This window comes from Halyomorpha halys, unplaced genomic scaffold, assembly GCF_000696795.3.
Source record: "Halyomorpha halys isolate HHAL.00 unplaced genomic scaffold, Hhal_1.1 Scaffold1225.1, whole genome shotgun sequence".
NCBI lineage: Eukaryota > Metazoa > Arthropoda > Insecta > Hemiptera > Pentatomidae > Halyomorpha > Halyomorpha halys.
This window is the reverse complement of record NW_027115738.1, coordinates 142312-158872: the sequence shown is the minus strand read 5'-3', so window position 1 is coordinate 158872 and position 16561 is coordinate 142312. Positions and strand designations below refer to the sequence as shown.

Sequence of the window (16561 nt, the reverse complement as noted above, 5' to 3'; positions counted from 1 at the left end):
ATTAATTTTTTAATTTATTTATTGTGTAATATTACATTCTGGTGGTCACGGTAGCAGCGTGGTAACGCGTCAGTCTACCAACCCGAAGGTTACGAGATCGAGTCCTCGGCCCTACCCGGGTTTTTTTCAAGCTTATAAATATGCAATACTCACTTACAACCTCCCCCCGGGCATTGTAAGCCAATGGGTGGCACTCACAAAAATAGGCGAGGGAGTGACGAACCCACCCTATGAAAACCTTGGACCTCTATGGTCTGTCGCGCCAATAATAATATTACATTCTGTCATATTCATTAACAACGTTAATATGAACCATAGAGGTCATTATTTACAAATATATAAATTAAATGATAACAAATTAAGAAAAATAATTTAAACTTAAATTAAAATGATATCTTAAATACAATCATTTTTAAAATATAAAGTAAAATTATAAGTATAGCTTCATTATTTCTTGTTACCAGTTCAACTTTATTTTTACTACTTTTTGATTCAATTTTATTTTTCGTTCCCCCCACATTCAACTTTACTTCTCCAATTTAAATTTATTTTTGCAATATTTTCATTTAACTTTATTTATACTACCATCTAATTTGACTTAGATTTTCCTAAACTCTAATTAAATTTTATTTTTATTTCTTTCTAATTCAACTTTATATTTTGGTTTTCCTAGTTCAACTTATTTTTGTTTATTTTCCTCATTCATTTTTGATGCCTACTCATTCAAACTTATTTTTCTTATCTCCTGATATTTTTTAACCTACTAATTACAATTTTGTTAAATTATGGTCATGTAGTAAAATATTTTGTTTTATAAAAAAATCAGGTATTACATCAACTATGTCGATTGTTACCGATGACACCTAATATACCTGTTGTTCAGTTGCCTTATACTAGTCTTATAGTTGTTTTATAATTATCGTATAGTTTCCTTATACCTATCGTATAGTTGCCTTACACCTAATCGTATAGTTGCCTTATATCTATCGTATAGTTGCCTTATACCTATCTTATAAAGTCTTTATACCTATCGTATGGAGTCTTTATACTTATTCTATAGTTGCCTTCTACCTATCGTATTGTTATCTTATATCTATCGTATAGTCTTGATACCTACCGTATAGTTGCCTAATTCCTGTCTTATAAAGTCTTTATACCTATCGTATAGTTGACTTATACTTATAGCATGTGTTATTGTGAGTTGACGATGCTAAGATTTATATTGTAATATTGCAGTTGCGGTCCGACACTTGAGGGTGACATGGTCTCGAGGCGGCGGATACTCTCCCGGTCGAGGGACGACCTCAACCTGGAGGCTGGTCCTGGCTACACCCAGCAGGAGGAGGAAGAGGACGTCTGGTACAACAAGGACAAGCTCTATAGGGTCAGTATAATATATTTACATTTTACCTTATATATACTAATCCCTAATTAGTGTATTTTATTAATTGAAATTTAACATAGTGTTCTTTTCTCACTGGTTTTATTGTTATACATAGTCTGATAGGATCGAATTATTTGAATAGAAAATAGATAAGATCCACTAACCCCGTTGTCATATCATGTACCACCATTACTTATTAGTATCTAAACCTTTTAAAGTTTTTGATAAGAACTGCAGTAGTGTGGATTTTTATACTAGAAAATTATTTAAAAATTAAATTTATTCAATTAGAATATAAATAAATTATACGTGATTTGGGCAATTGGGCTACAATAGGGAGAAAATATTTTTATAACTTAGATGAATCAATTGTTCCTTGATAACTTTTTATTGAAAATGGCCATTTATTGCTTATTAATGTTACTTATAACATCAGAATAATGGTGGTTAAGGTTTTTTGAATCTGATTTAAAGTTTATGGTATGTTTAAATAAAATAAATTTTATCCAATTTTAGTCCCAAAACAATCTATATTTCAATAAGTCCAACGTTTCAGCCAATTAGGCCATCCTCTAAGACAATCTATCACAAACAGCTTTTATTATACATTTTTAACAATTTTAAACAAACAACAATATTATTAACAAATTATCGTACCTTTTTAATACAATTTTTGAACAACATCAATTTTAAAAAACTTTATGCAGGCTATTCTGCCCACGTCATTAATTTCAGTACACAATTAATGAAGCTTATGAAACATTAAAACATTAGGGGATCATATAAATTTAATAATAAGCAATTCTTAGCTTTTGTCCTATTTTGTTAATTATTTATTAATTATTATTCATATTAAATTAAGAATTAAGACTTTTAATTTTCACTATTATAATTTATCACAATTTTTGTAGCCTTTCCCGCACTCAGATCAAGTATTTAATTTATTTATTTTAACTATGTTTTGCTTAAATTTCCTATTTTTTTTTATTATTACATTTCATATCAAGGTTCATTATAATTATCAACATTAATCTTAGCCCATATTTTTCATAAATTAATTTTACTTAAAATCTCTGTATAGTTTTGGTTCAGAGTTCTTGTGTCTGTTTTAAAATCCTGTGTATAATTAATGTTTTCTGATATGAAAATGGACCCAAGTATTTTTCCTTTGAATGTATTATTTTCTTTACGTGAAATCATAGCATTTTCAAAATCGAATGTGTGCTGGTTTTTGGTTCCATGCTGCACTAATGTATTATGGTATGATTAAATCTTATAATAGCTTGGGAGGGGAGAGTGGGGAGCGAAACGTCTAGAAAAACAAATTAAGTTGAGAGATAAGGATCAAAAGATATTTGTGTTTTTATTTAAATTACATACTGTCAAACTAAAACTTAATATATAATATTATAATAAACTTAATATTTTATATTAGAGTTAGTTTATTTTTTTAGTTTTATTTATTTAAATACATTGAGGTTTAATTCTGATTTTTTAAAAGAGGTGTTTCAAACCCACTTAGATTTCTTCTCTATAACTAGTTTTATATAAACTGGTCTTGGTAAATATTGGTATTGTGCTCGTTACAATTGAGAACTACTCAATTATGAAAGTAATATATTAGTAAAATGTGAAAGTAATATATTTTGCAGCATTGCGATCGAGATATCTAGTTGGGTAATTTATTTCTAAATACAGTTGGTCAACTAGTTGATGTAATATACTCGTAGTATGCCGATTGGCCAACAGCGCTCCCGATTACAGTGAATGAGTCCTTAATGAACGGAAAATAGACCAGACAGAACAGTTCTCTAGCAACAACAACATTTCTTCAACAGTAACTCATCAAAACAAGCCGCTTTTCACTAATATTTCTTCTAATATTAATGCATGTTTTTATATCTTATACTTATACTTCAAATTTTCATAAATTTGTTATGCTTAACAGTTCAGGATTTTAAGTTTTCAATTTACTTAAAAGGTAAAATAAAATATAACACGATAATCACTAAAAACGTTTTTAAATAATAAATAGAAATAACTAATTTATAAATTTTACTTAAAACTGCAGAATAATGGTGATTAAGTTTTTTTAATCTAATTCAAAAATTATGGCATATTTAATTTTGTTAATGGCTTGGGGTCCGAAACGTCTGAGAAAATAAACAAAGTTAAGAGATAAGGATAAAAGGATATTTGTGTTTAATTGAAGTTATTCCCTCTCAAACAAAATAATAATATATACTATATGAATAAAAGGATTAATTTTTATTTTTGTCACTTATGAACTATAACTTAAACATGATGAAAAGTACAACTTAGGTACACATTAAATCAGTATAACACTTTATTTTCCCCTCCCTCACCGGCCACCCGATCTTGATTACATTTACCGAATTTTCAAACGTTGAGGCAGCCCATCAAGACATCATTCGAAGAACATGTTAACCCCCCCCCCCTTCGAATTTACAACACTTAATACTATGAACGGTTCCGAAGCAGCAGCACCTCCCCACTCTCGCTTCCTTCACCTTTCGCTTTCCCTATAATATATCCAGGTGGCTGTGGCTGTTGCGACACTCCTCTTGCAACATCCTCCCTATCCCTTTGCCCGGCCAGTTTACTCTGTCTTTGGTCACTTCACGATTCCGATCGGACTTCACCACTCCTCGCATTCCGGACTACATCCTCTAATTAGTTCATAATTAGCACCAAATCATCAAATTGCAAGTTAATGCAAACAAATTTCTAAGAGTACTAACGTATATAGTTTCTTACATATCATGTAGTTATGGTCATCTTATTATGGCCGCCGGAAACGCGGGGACAATTGCCATTGAGGTTATGAACTATAATAAAAAAAATGTCAATATTTTGAGCCCAAATGATTTCAAAACACTTGCGGGATATTACCGAGTTACTTGAAACATTGAACTTTAGAACCGGTTGTGCATTTCATTTAAAAACGGTTACAACGCTACACATGGATAGACTTAACTCATTTTAATGAAAAGTTTTAGTTTTAGAACCTTGAATTGTTTCAAAACATTTATGGGATCTCTTTAAATATTTTTTTTTATATCTTTATTGTAATTTACAACTGTACATAGTTATACATCAAATAAATTTTATGTAAGTTCATAAAGGCATGTAAAGAAACTTCCCATTAGTAGCACACTAATAACGTTTTTACTGTAGAAGATTTCGTTGCCAACTTCTTTTCAGGCGCCTTGGAGGCTTGTCAGGAATGGAAGAGGAAGCAAAGTTAGAAACTAGTGGGTTTGGGTGGTTAGGGAGTTTGTTATGGAAGGAACGATATCCAGTTCGGGCTTGATCGGTTACATAGGGAACATTAAGGTCTTTATTTATGATTTTATTTGTGACAAAGTAAGGAGCATTGAGAATTTTAAGAAGGATTTTGGATTGTGAGGATTGGATACGAGAGGAATTTGAAGGTTTAGTGAAGCCCCAAAGCTCAACTCTGTATGTTCAGATAGGCCTTATTACGTCTTTTGTAATGGATTGGAAGTTTAGATCGTTTGTCTAGAAAGTGCTGTAATCGTCAGAATCGACGTGCAGTTTCTTGTCTTTTCAGTCTTGTGTGAGGATTATAAGTTAGTCGTTTGTCCAGATGTAGTGCAAAGTAGCGGATCTGTTCGACAGGAGTAAGGGCAACATTATTAAAATATCTATATAAGGCAGTCGTTAGGTTTACGACAATGTGTAAAGGTGATGGGTTTGTTGGGATTTATTTTTATCGTCAACTTTGACACCATTCTTCAAGGATTGTGACATGGGATTAGAGAGTTTGGGATGCAATCAAAGGGTTATTTTTAACTGCGAGCACACATGTGTCATCGGCATACGTGGTTAGGATAGTGTTAGGATTGGTTGGGATGTCAGCTCTATAGACTGTGTAGAGGATGAGACCGAGAATACTTCCTTGAGAAACACCAGCGGACTAATCTTGAATAGTTTGAGCCATGAAACATGAAAATTGGTTAAGCAGTTCAAAAAATCTTTACACGTTTACACGATCCCAAAAATTTACACTGTATAAATTTAGAAATATCTTTTTTGAGACGAGTTAATAAAAAATAAAAAATTAGGGTTGTACATAAAAATTGTGTGAATCACGCACAGCACCAGATATCATTTTTTTTAAATGATCTGGGATTCTTCTTGAAGAAGTTAAACCATTTAAATCTAATAAACCAATGTCAGTATAAGCAAAGTAATGAAAAAGTACGGAATTTAATGTGTTAAATTCACTTAACACTTATATTTAAGTCTTTCTGTTGACAGGGTAATATCATAAAATGATTCTCAGTATTCTCAATGTTGGTTCTAATACAATTTAGCATTGGATGAATGATTAAGACCAAATTATAATATTTTATATTGCTATAATTTCGTTTTTCTTATATCGTTTATGTTTTAAAACTAGATAGTATTAATTTCAAATCGAAGTAGGCTAGTAAGTAAAAGTCTGAATGCGCACACCATAAGAATTTTTTTATTGTACATCTATATTTCCATCCTCGAACCTTCAGTCTCAGGTTTTCATACATTAATATGAATTTGAAAAGTCTTGCTTCAAATATTTACCTACTTTATTGATACATGTTACATGAATAAATCTAAAAAGTATGTTATAAATATGTATCTCATGCCACACCGAAGAAAAAGTAAAAACAAATTATTTTTCGGATTACCCAGCTGAGAGATTATGACGCCTGGAAGAAACTGCTCTTAGATAAGCAACTTAGGCAAGCACAGTTGGGCTTCCGAGATGGTTGTTATTATTATTGTTACTATTATTATATAAACTGTGAAATATTTGTTAACATTTAAAGAGAGCGAGAGCCGTGGAATGTTGTAAGAGCCTGGATGCGGAAATATCATATCGGCTGTAGCGAATGTCACGCCGTCGAGGAGTCGCTGTTTCCGCTATCTGTGGCTGTTATCGCTCCTTACTTCTCATATCGTTGCTATAGCGATCCCGAAAACTAGAACTGAAATCCATGGTGACGGTGATGGTTTTAGTCGCAGGCAATGCCATCGGTATCGTGGAAGTACTATTGTATTATCAACAACAACAACTGCCACATATATACGCTCTAACATGGACTGTCTCACCAACCTTCTAAACTGATAAAATGGCCTGAACCACAACGTTATTACGACCACATTCGAATTCAAGTTCGACTAAAAACATTGAAATAAACATTGAATTAGGTTTCCAATAGCATCGTACACCTATAGGTGAATTATCTCAACAAAAAATTTAACTTTTATTAACTTATTTTTTACTGTATGTTATTACCTATGGTAACAGTTGTTACTAAAGAATGGGCATTCCTGAAGAAAGGTAATTGTCACATTGTTGCGTCTCCTTTGTAATGAGGTAGAAATGGGTGATTCTTCTGTGACCCATTCTCAGTCTAGTCAGCATAACCTCCGTTGTAAGGTCCGATAAAGCAGGATATATGTCCCAGAAAGTTGTTTTTTCATTTTCATAACCTCTTTTCTATGACATTTGCGGCCGGAGAAACACCAGAGTCCAACTTCCTTCGTTATAATTTTCAACTTGCTCGCAGGACTTTCATCCCTGATATACTGTCACCCATCTTTAATTTCCCTTATAAGGAGCCTACTCATCTCTGAGTTAAAATGGCTTTGCCACGTCCCTGAAGCGTGAGCGTTCGATCAGCCAGTTCGTTTCCTACGATTCCCATGTGACTTGGAACCCATATAAATTGTACTGACATGCCCAGATTTTCTAGGGTGGTTAGATAGGAATGGATATTAAAAATTTTAGTGTGTTCTGAATACATACAATGTATGGCTCTTAGCAAGCTTAGTGAATCTGTTATTATTAAGATATTTTTATGGATCAAAGACATACAGCAATATAGTGGTGCTACTATTGCATTGAGTTCGGCAGTAAATACGTTACACAGCTTGTGAAGTTTAATTAATTAATTAAGCGTTGAATTAATAGGAACGAAAGCTAATGCTGATGACTGTTCTGACTTAAATCGGTCTCTGTATATTATATAAGCTGTCGGCAAGTTTTGGATTGGGCGAGAAAAGTCAGCCTTATATTGAGACAGGAGTTCAACAATATCAATATTAATCGAGCCCCTTGCTTTAGGTTTCTTGTATGTTATCATTTTTCTCTTCTCTTATCTCTATCAACAATGTCTAAAAGTATATGACGGATTTTAATACTACACAGTAATGGACAAAAAACACTCTTATTTTTGCAGCATACTCCATAATATTATGTGTAGGGATAGGTAGGGTAGACTTGGATACATAAGTACAGATAAAAAATACAGTCTAAACATTTCTGTTCGTATTTCAATCTGAAAACAAACTAAGAAACTTCCTCTTCCCACTCTAATCAAAATTATTAATCATATTGATTAATTATCAAATCAATCAATCAAATTATTCTTAATAAAAAAAAAAGATTGAATTACTTTGGTCTTGAATTTGTGACGATACAAAAGATGATGGAAGGAGCTTCGGACATACATTTGGCTACTTCCACATAAATTACATACCTGAGTACTTACCATGATCAATTTTATTCGTTTTAGTTTTCTTTTTTTTTTAATTAACTCCTTTTTTTGTGACGAATATGCTACAATATAAAATTAAAACAATAAACAAATTATTATTATTCTATTTACTAAGGTTTGATAGATACGCTACGTAAATCTTTGTGTCAGACGTAAACCTCTACGGGGCTTGATGATTTTGACTCAGGATACCTCAAAACGTTTATTTCCGTCGAAAACTAGAATTCAAAATTTTTCCCGATCGCAATTCTTTCTCTTAATATATATTTCATTTATAGGTAAGACGAAGTAATAAATTAGATCATAAGAAAAGTACAGGCACTGTAAATACAAGGAGGTAGTCTATAATGGATTTTTACTGATAGTGGATGGAAATCGTTCTAAGAGGTAGCAGATTCGATTCTGTGTTTTAGTCGTAATATGCCTATCAATATAAATCTTACTTTCTTCCGTTGCTTGATTGCTACGACAAAACGTTTTATGGAAATTTGCTCCAATTATTGCTTTAGTTTCCTTCGAAGGCTTTGGACTCCATATGATACAATGTTTTATATTCATAGGATATTCAAAGAACATACATTCATCTGATCATTACCTTTTAAGCTTGTTAAAAACACCTTATCATTGCTACAACAATCATTTATTATATTTTAATATCCATTACATGACGAAGTTAGGTTCATTGTCAGCACATAGACAAGGTCTGTCATACAGTCTCTCCGTTATATTACTTGCAGGACTGATTGCTGTCACGTGGAAATGGACCCCTAGAAGATATAATTGGGTCAATAAGGAGCGACTAGCGGGCGGGAGGCCATTGGCTGTCGGTTCACTTTCACTGCACCAAGGACGTCCTCCCCTCCCTCCATCCCCTCTACGTCGCATTTCATTTTCCTATTTATTTGTATAAAACCATTTTTATTTATTTATTATAAACTATTTGATCTATTTACTCTTTGTAAGTATTAACAATACCCACTCACAACTAAGACTTATTATTATATACCAATAATAACACATTTTAACATTTAATAGTAAATAACATACTTATTAAACAGTCCTAGGAAAAAACATTATAACATTTTATTAACAGTCATATAAATATATTTTTTTTTATTCATTATAACTACATATTATAATTTTTTTTATACCTAAGTAAATATTGTAGTGGTCATAACCAAGGTCAAGATTTTTCTACAATTGCGTATTTTTCTTACATGCTGTTTTCAAATCGCTGATTAAAAATCTTTACAACTCAATGTATCTAAATCAACTAGCCAAGTTCCATCTTGCATATTTGACAATAAATATATATATTTGCATATTTAGAGTATTTAAAAAAAATAGAATTCATTTAATTTTGAATACAACAAACAATATAATGAACACTATCTTCAACAATTCACACCTAGCGATTGGTATGGATTTTCTTCATTTCTCGAAATTCCACTTTTCCTCCTGTTTTCATTTTAAACATTACTCTCCGCTTTAAGTTTAGTTTGTAACTTAATTTTCTTGCGGATATTATATATTCATTATTTTCAAAATACCAAAAGGAAATGCGTCATTTAGTTCACAGTTAAAATCTTGGAATGATCTGTTTAAATTCAAAGATTAGTTACAATTGAGGGGAAAATTAATTATCTCTCAAAACATATTTCAAGAGAAAAAAAAAATTACAGTTCGATCGACAAGTCAATAGAGGTGTGCTCTATTGTTAGTTTTATTTCTGTTACGCATGTAACTTGACATGGGATTGTTTTTAGATATTACAAGAAATTGGCAGCGTATGAGACACAATGCCTCTAAAATTAAAACACATGATTTCAATTTGCTTACCAAGAGGAATAAAATAACTCTTATTGATTAATAATATTATTCGAATGGAGTTGTTTAGAAAATCGGCCATGTAGTTTTTCTGTATTGTGATTTTTAATTTTTTTTTTTATGTAGGATGATTTATTCCGGATGAGGTCAAGAAAGGTAAAAAATATTAAGAAAACTTTATTAGTAGCCGACGTAGGGATGTGACAGCTTAGTGAGTTAGGACATTGGTTCGAGAGCGCCATGTTTGGAACGTTGTTGGTTCGATTCCCACCTGGGAAAGTTATGGGGAAGTTCTCGGTGGTTTTGAGAAGTGAACTTGACACTCCCACCTTGGTTGACAAGCTACGGTAACTTCAAGGTAGCTTCCAGGGGGTTGGCCAAAAGACCACTAGGCCCACCTACCGAACTAGTTCCCCCCACCAGTTACCAATACCAAATACCGAAGTAACCAATTTTTGGCCCCTTTTTGCAGGGTTTCATCTTGTCTGGGTTACAATATTAGTATACTTAACTGTATTATTGTATATATAAAGACTTTTTTGTAAATTTAATGTTTTTTTTCTGTATTATTTATAGCATATTGTGGGTATTTACTGCATAAAAGTCCAGGCCTTTATTATAACCCAGATATTAACATTTCATAGATTAATGAGAAATAGTGTATAAATAAATATTAATATTAAATAAATAATAAATAAATATTTTATAATATTTAAATACTTTATAAATATTAATCTCTGTTATAACCAACCCACGTTCCCCAAAACCCGAAGAGTTTACAGTGAGTTTCTAACGAAACTCAGCACAGGGGCTCATTATAATCTTAGATATTAATTTCTAGTATCTACATTGCCACTTTGGTTTAAAAAGTTCCCATCTTATTTTCCGATGTATTTGTCGGTTTGTAAACATTTGGCATACTGAAGTGTGAGTCTTTGTGACTATGAAGCAAACCCCGCAAGAGGTGCCTGTCGACACCTGTCCTGCCTCTTATATAATTAGCAATGGTCATGTAACTGATTCACGGAGCGACCTCTTTCTTTCATTCACGCCTTTATATAACGTTTACGGTCATATCCTAACTTATTTCACAGCTATGTAAGAGGGCCACAATTGTGTGAATTAGCTTCCACTTCAACAAGACCAATGTAGTATCAAATACCTTTATATCAGTAGTTAGGATCTATATACAGGATATACAAGTTCTCCCCTATAATCTCTACAATTATTCAAAATTTGCGCCAAAATGGTGCGGGAAATCGAATATAACTAAAGAATAAAATTATTTTTAAATTCAATGGTATTTTCTAAGGATCATATACCTTTCAATATAAGAGCAACTTCTGGGAAAACAAACACCCCGAAAACTTCATTCATATTTTATTTATGACTCAGACGAAGTTTCGGATTATATATTATTATTTTTCAAATCCAACCCATAATATTAGACTCATCTAATTGTCGTTAGCGGTTGAATGGGAAGCGCTGGGAACTTCCTAGGTCCAGTTTTTTCCTTCACAAGTGGGGAAACAAGCTCACTTCGGATTTTCTCAAGCTGAACGTAAATATATTATTTAGGAATGATTGCGTTTAAGACGTTAGTTTACATTAATATTGTTTAGTTATTTTTTGTTTTTCTATTTATTATTTTATATATAAAAATGATAGACGGTAACTGATTTTGAAGGAGATTGTAGGGAGTGTGGTTAAAAAGGAACAAAAAATAGTCTTCAGTTATTTATTTGCCAATGTTTCAACCCTTTTAGTAGGACTTCATTAGAGCTGTCGTGTCCTAGACTGTCGTGACAGCATACCAATCGCACTTCTTTAGAACTATCGTGTTCTAGACTGTCGTGACAGCATACCAATCGCACTTTTTTTTTTGTCTTTTTGTCGTTCGTTTGCTGTCATTAAAAATAATTCATATATTATTATAGTATTATTCCATTTTTTTAATATGAAATTGGTGAATGACACAATCTTCCTTGTTTAAATATAACGGCTTATCTTTCATTATGATAACAACCAACTAGACTATAACAATACTCTTCTACCTCTATTACCACAAAGATGAACAATAGGGGTATTCATGATCTTTGGTTTAACATGTCAAATGGAAAAACTCATGTTAAATCGAAAAAAATTGCCTTCTTTTACCGTGATAAAACGAAATAACATTTAACATGGCTGAGAGTCTGTTACTTGGTCTGTTAAATGGAGAATGACGTCACACAATAGACCAGTTGAGATCGCCGCCATTTTTGTTGTGACAGCTCAGTTCTTTCGTGTGTTTGTGGTATTCATATCCCTGTTATTAAACCAGAATGGATAATTTTAACGATACATTTGAGAAAAAAACAGTAAAAAAAAACAATGTAATTTCATTCCACTATCTGAAAATTTGTAAACGCTCGCCAGATAAAAATCTCACTATATGAACCATGTAATTATTCTCAAAATAAAGTTATTTTTTCATTTCATTTCATAAGCTAAACTTTCACACACTTCCACTTTTCACTCACTCTAGGCATGTTGTAATTAATTACTTAAATCAAAACTGAAGTAAACAATAACATGAGGATCTGGAAGGAAGATTATAAACATAAAGGCTTATACAACAAGTTGCTGAGAAAATCCGCTAGGGGCTCTTATGCATTTAACATTTAACATGACTTCAAATAGGGCTGCTCACAATCTTATAGTTATAACATTTAACATGGTAAAACATTTAACATGGTAAAACATTTAACATTTAACACAACATCATGAATACCCCTAATCTAACTAAAATTGACAATTTTTCGTTTTAGAACGTCTGAAAAGTTTAACTTCAAAAATATATCATCCCATTGGAAATTGTATTCATACCATCCTTCGGTATGACCTAACGTACAGCATGCGTCCTTTAGTGCACTCTCTATCATAGTCACAATCCTTTCAAGAAAAATGTTTAATGCAACTGCAGCCGCAGTTCTCGCGAAGGATTGGAGAGCGTTCGCCATGGCAGCCAGATTTAGTTGGGAATATCGGGCATAGTGGCTATATACCACTTGCCAGATAGCTATGCAAGATGTCAGTATCACCATCTGCAAGTGCGTGGCATTTCCAAGTCTAATATCAAAGCTTGTTGTTTATGGGACTGTCGGTTGTCTTGTCTGTCTGCATCACTCGTCATAGTTCTCCGATTATGGAGATAGACCAGCGTATAAAAGAGGAGAGCGAACAGAACCCTCTTGTCTCTGTCACGAATACTGAAATTTCTTTTCATAAAAAATTTTTGAGGTTAATAACTTCCAGTTGAATCAAATTCGTATTAAATTATCATAATAACATGGTACAACATTTCGGGACCACTGTCCCATATTTATGTACTTTAAACCTCATAATTTCATATAGGAAATCATGTCACATTTTACACTGTCCTCTCCTTTCTACTATAACTTATTTGTGCATCTTCACTTCTCCTTAGCACAGCCATTACTCTATATTTTCTTACTGCCTCTTTGGACCTTATCTCATATCCAGTGTGCTGTTTGGTTACCTCCCTGTTTTTTAAAAATCCTGCTTTATATTTATATATGTATTTTTTTTTTATAGAGATAATCCAGATTTGAAATTTCTAAAACTCTTAAGTTAAGTGTATAGAATGTGATAAAGCCAAGTAATGCTTACGGCTGCGAGAACTGCGCTCTAACAGGTTCCATAGGAAGCAGAATCGAGAGATTTAAACGGCCTCCTTACAATTACAGAAGCAATAACTGTTTGCAGCGGTCAGTATATCTCATGATATGAAGGCAAGGGGTTAAGATGGGCGGGACATGTGATTCGAAGCAATCCATCAGGATGCCTCTACACAACAATGAATGCCAGTACAGTATGCAAAATACAAAAAATCAGATGGACAGAATCAACAAAAATGTGAATGATCTGCATACAGAAAACTGGAAAGCTATAAGATAGTTCATAAAAATAAAAATGTAATTAAATTAAATACTCAGACTATTTACAAGTTGTTGAACTTGGCGTGAACAGCCGTAATTTAACAAAGCTATAGAAAATATTTCCTAATACAAAATTTTTTACAGAAATTCAAAACAAATTTTCACTGACATTGTTAAAGACAAAATTCAATCCACTTATGACTCAATCCTTCGACTCCAAGAAAAAGAAAATAATTTTATTAACTGCGATTAATTTCACCGTCTGCAGGAATACATTTTTTACCTAACGCTTCAACCAATTTATAAGTTTTATGTGCCCAATTACCCAGTGATATCCCTAGACTGGTTTGAAATAATTAGAGCTCAAAGTATTGAAAAAACATCTTTCGAGAGTTTCTAAGCCTTTCTTACTACTAACTGTTTCCACTCAGTGGATTTTTCACTTTCTCGTTGCATAAACTTCTTAATAAAGAGAAAGGTTTGTTTCCAATGGTTGAAATTATTCTCATTCGTTTTCGTAGCGACATAAAGGGAATGTTTTCACAACTATTTTCTATTTCTGTCTTCCAACTTCCTATTCCTGACAAAAAGTTCTTATACTAATATCAGGTCTGTTTTGACGTATGGAGTTGAAATTTTTGGGTTCCATTGAACAATACAATTTTTTATTGAATTCTATTTAAAATTCTTTATTATGTCACATATATGTTTATATGCACTTTTTTTAAAATTTATTTTTGGTACAATTAGATTTTAATTGTAAGATAATTCCACCAGATCGATATGTACCATCCCTTCCCATCCCCCCATTATTAGTAAACCTCTTTATTAGTAATACAAAGTAATAATATTTTATATATATTCAAAATACGCATCTTTGGAGGATATTTCGTTCAGGCTGATGCAAGTAAGAAAATATTATTATAATACACCAACTTAATGTAAAATTGTGAATTTCAATAAATAAGTAAGCTCTAGGAAGACATTTACAGCATACACCACTGGGCTTCGGAAAATAAGTTTTTTTTTTTTGTTTTTTTTTTAAATTATTTATTTAATGTAATTTACAACTGAACAAAATAATACGATAGGTAAATATGTAGTATGTTTCATATACACTTGAAAATCTTGGGAAGAAACCACCCATTGGTGGTACTTCAAACATTAATTTAAATTAGAAGGTCCCGTGGCCATCTTCTTTTCAGACGCCTCGGAGGATTATCACGAATTGTTAAGGATGAAAGATTAAGAATTAATGGGTTAGGATGGTTAAGGAGTTTGGAATGAAAAGACGCATATCTGTTTTGGGTCAAATCTGCAACGAATGGGATGTTAAGGTCTTTGTGAATGAGTTTATTTGTGACGTAATAAGGAACTGGAAAATAAGTTGAATTTGAATCCAGCAAAAACCGAGAACCTTCCTTACTATCCATTATTATACTTCAACATACCTATCCAGTTTCAAAAAATCAAGGAATCACCTTTGATACTTAACATGAAATTGCCACATTTCTCAAATAACTCCAAAAACCATCCCAATTCTGAAACAGCTCGTAAGATCCCATGATTTCCTCCTTCACCTTCTAGTATCCTCCCTTATTCTCTCATATTTCAACTAGAGGTGCCTAGTGTATAGAGGACTATCCATTGAACAAGAAATGAGACTAAAAAGACTAGTAAGATTTATCTTCGGTATTCCCAGGCGTTCTCATGCTCTCACTACGTTTCCAAGCAAAATTAGCTCTACTCCTGTATACAGAGACAATACCTCCTTGGTACATTTATATATCTATCCCTAATAACTAAAAAAACCTTCCTATATAATTGGCCTCATCATCCTACGTTTATCCATTCGCCTGTTAAACACAAGATCCCAACCTACCGATTTGTATATCCCTAACTATAGAACTGCCAACTTTAAAAAATTGTTTGCTGTTCCAGCTAGCTCATTTTGGAACTCCTTATCCACATCCATCCGTAAAGCTTCCTCCTTAACATCATTCAAACACCAGTTATATATCCATCTTCTTGATTATCAATCTTGTATTAACATGTAAATAATAAACATCAATATAAGGATAGATAAATATGTATCTTTTTTTCTTATTTTATTTTATATAGATATTGATATAGATTTATTTAACTATGTTCAAAATAAAATAATGTAGCCAGACAAAAGTTATTAAAACTGTTCCTAATTGTTATTCTTGGAGGACCAAGTGTCCCAGAATAAAAATAGACTTTCATTTCATAAACAAATTTAAAGAATTTATAAGTTTTGGTCGTTTAGGGTTTAAAATAACCACCGGACTACCGTGAAGCCAAAAGAGAGTGTGTTTAGTGTGTTTAAATCATTCTACGAGATCCTTGGAATGTTTAGAAACAATATCAGCTCAAACCCTGAAAAGGTATTAAATTAAAAAACTTAGTCTCCCCTTCGTAATCCTGAAAAATGAATAAAAATGCATTTTTAAAAACAGATAGAAGTTGAAAAATACTACACTAAAACCAAATATATAGTATATACTGTCAGAGGACCAAGAGGAGAGGTTATGTTTAGAAGTCAATCACGGTAGTTGAAATCGATTATATGATTCAAACTTTTCTGAGCTCCTTAATGCTCCTTACTTTGTCACAAATCAAGTCATCCATCAGGACCTCAATGTTCCATATGTTGCCGATTTGGCCAGAACCAGATACCATTCCTTCCATAATGAACTTCTCAACCACCCAAACCTACTTGTTTCTAACCTGGCTTTTCCTTCATTACCTAATAATCCTCCTAGGCGTCTGAAAATAAGATGGCCTCGAGATCTTCT

At 32.4% G+C, this 16561-nt stretch overlaps 1 protein-coding gene across 3 annotated transcripts in view; it reads left to right on the top strand.

Annotated features, from left to right (window-relative positions):
* Window positions 1-16561, top strand: part of exp (expansion) — a 273694-nt gene that overhangs the window by 214588 nt on the left and 42545 nt on the right. For all 3 annotated transcript variants that reach the window (XM_014433575.3, XM_014433577.2, XM_014433576.2), the window contains exon 2: window positions 1237-1384. In XM_014433575.3, the coding sequence (XP_014289061.1) occupies window positions 1237-1384 (148 nt within the window). The remainder of the gene's footprint in view (window positions 1-1236; window positions 1385-16561) is intronic.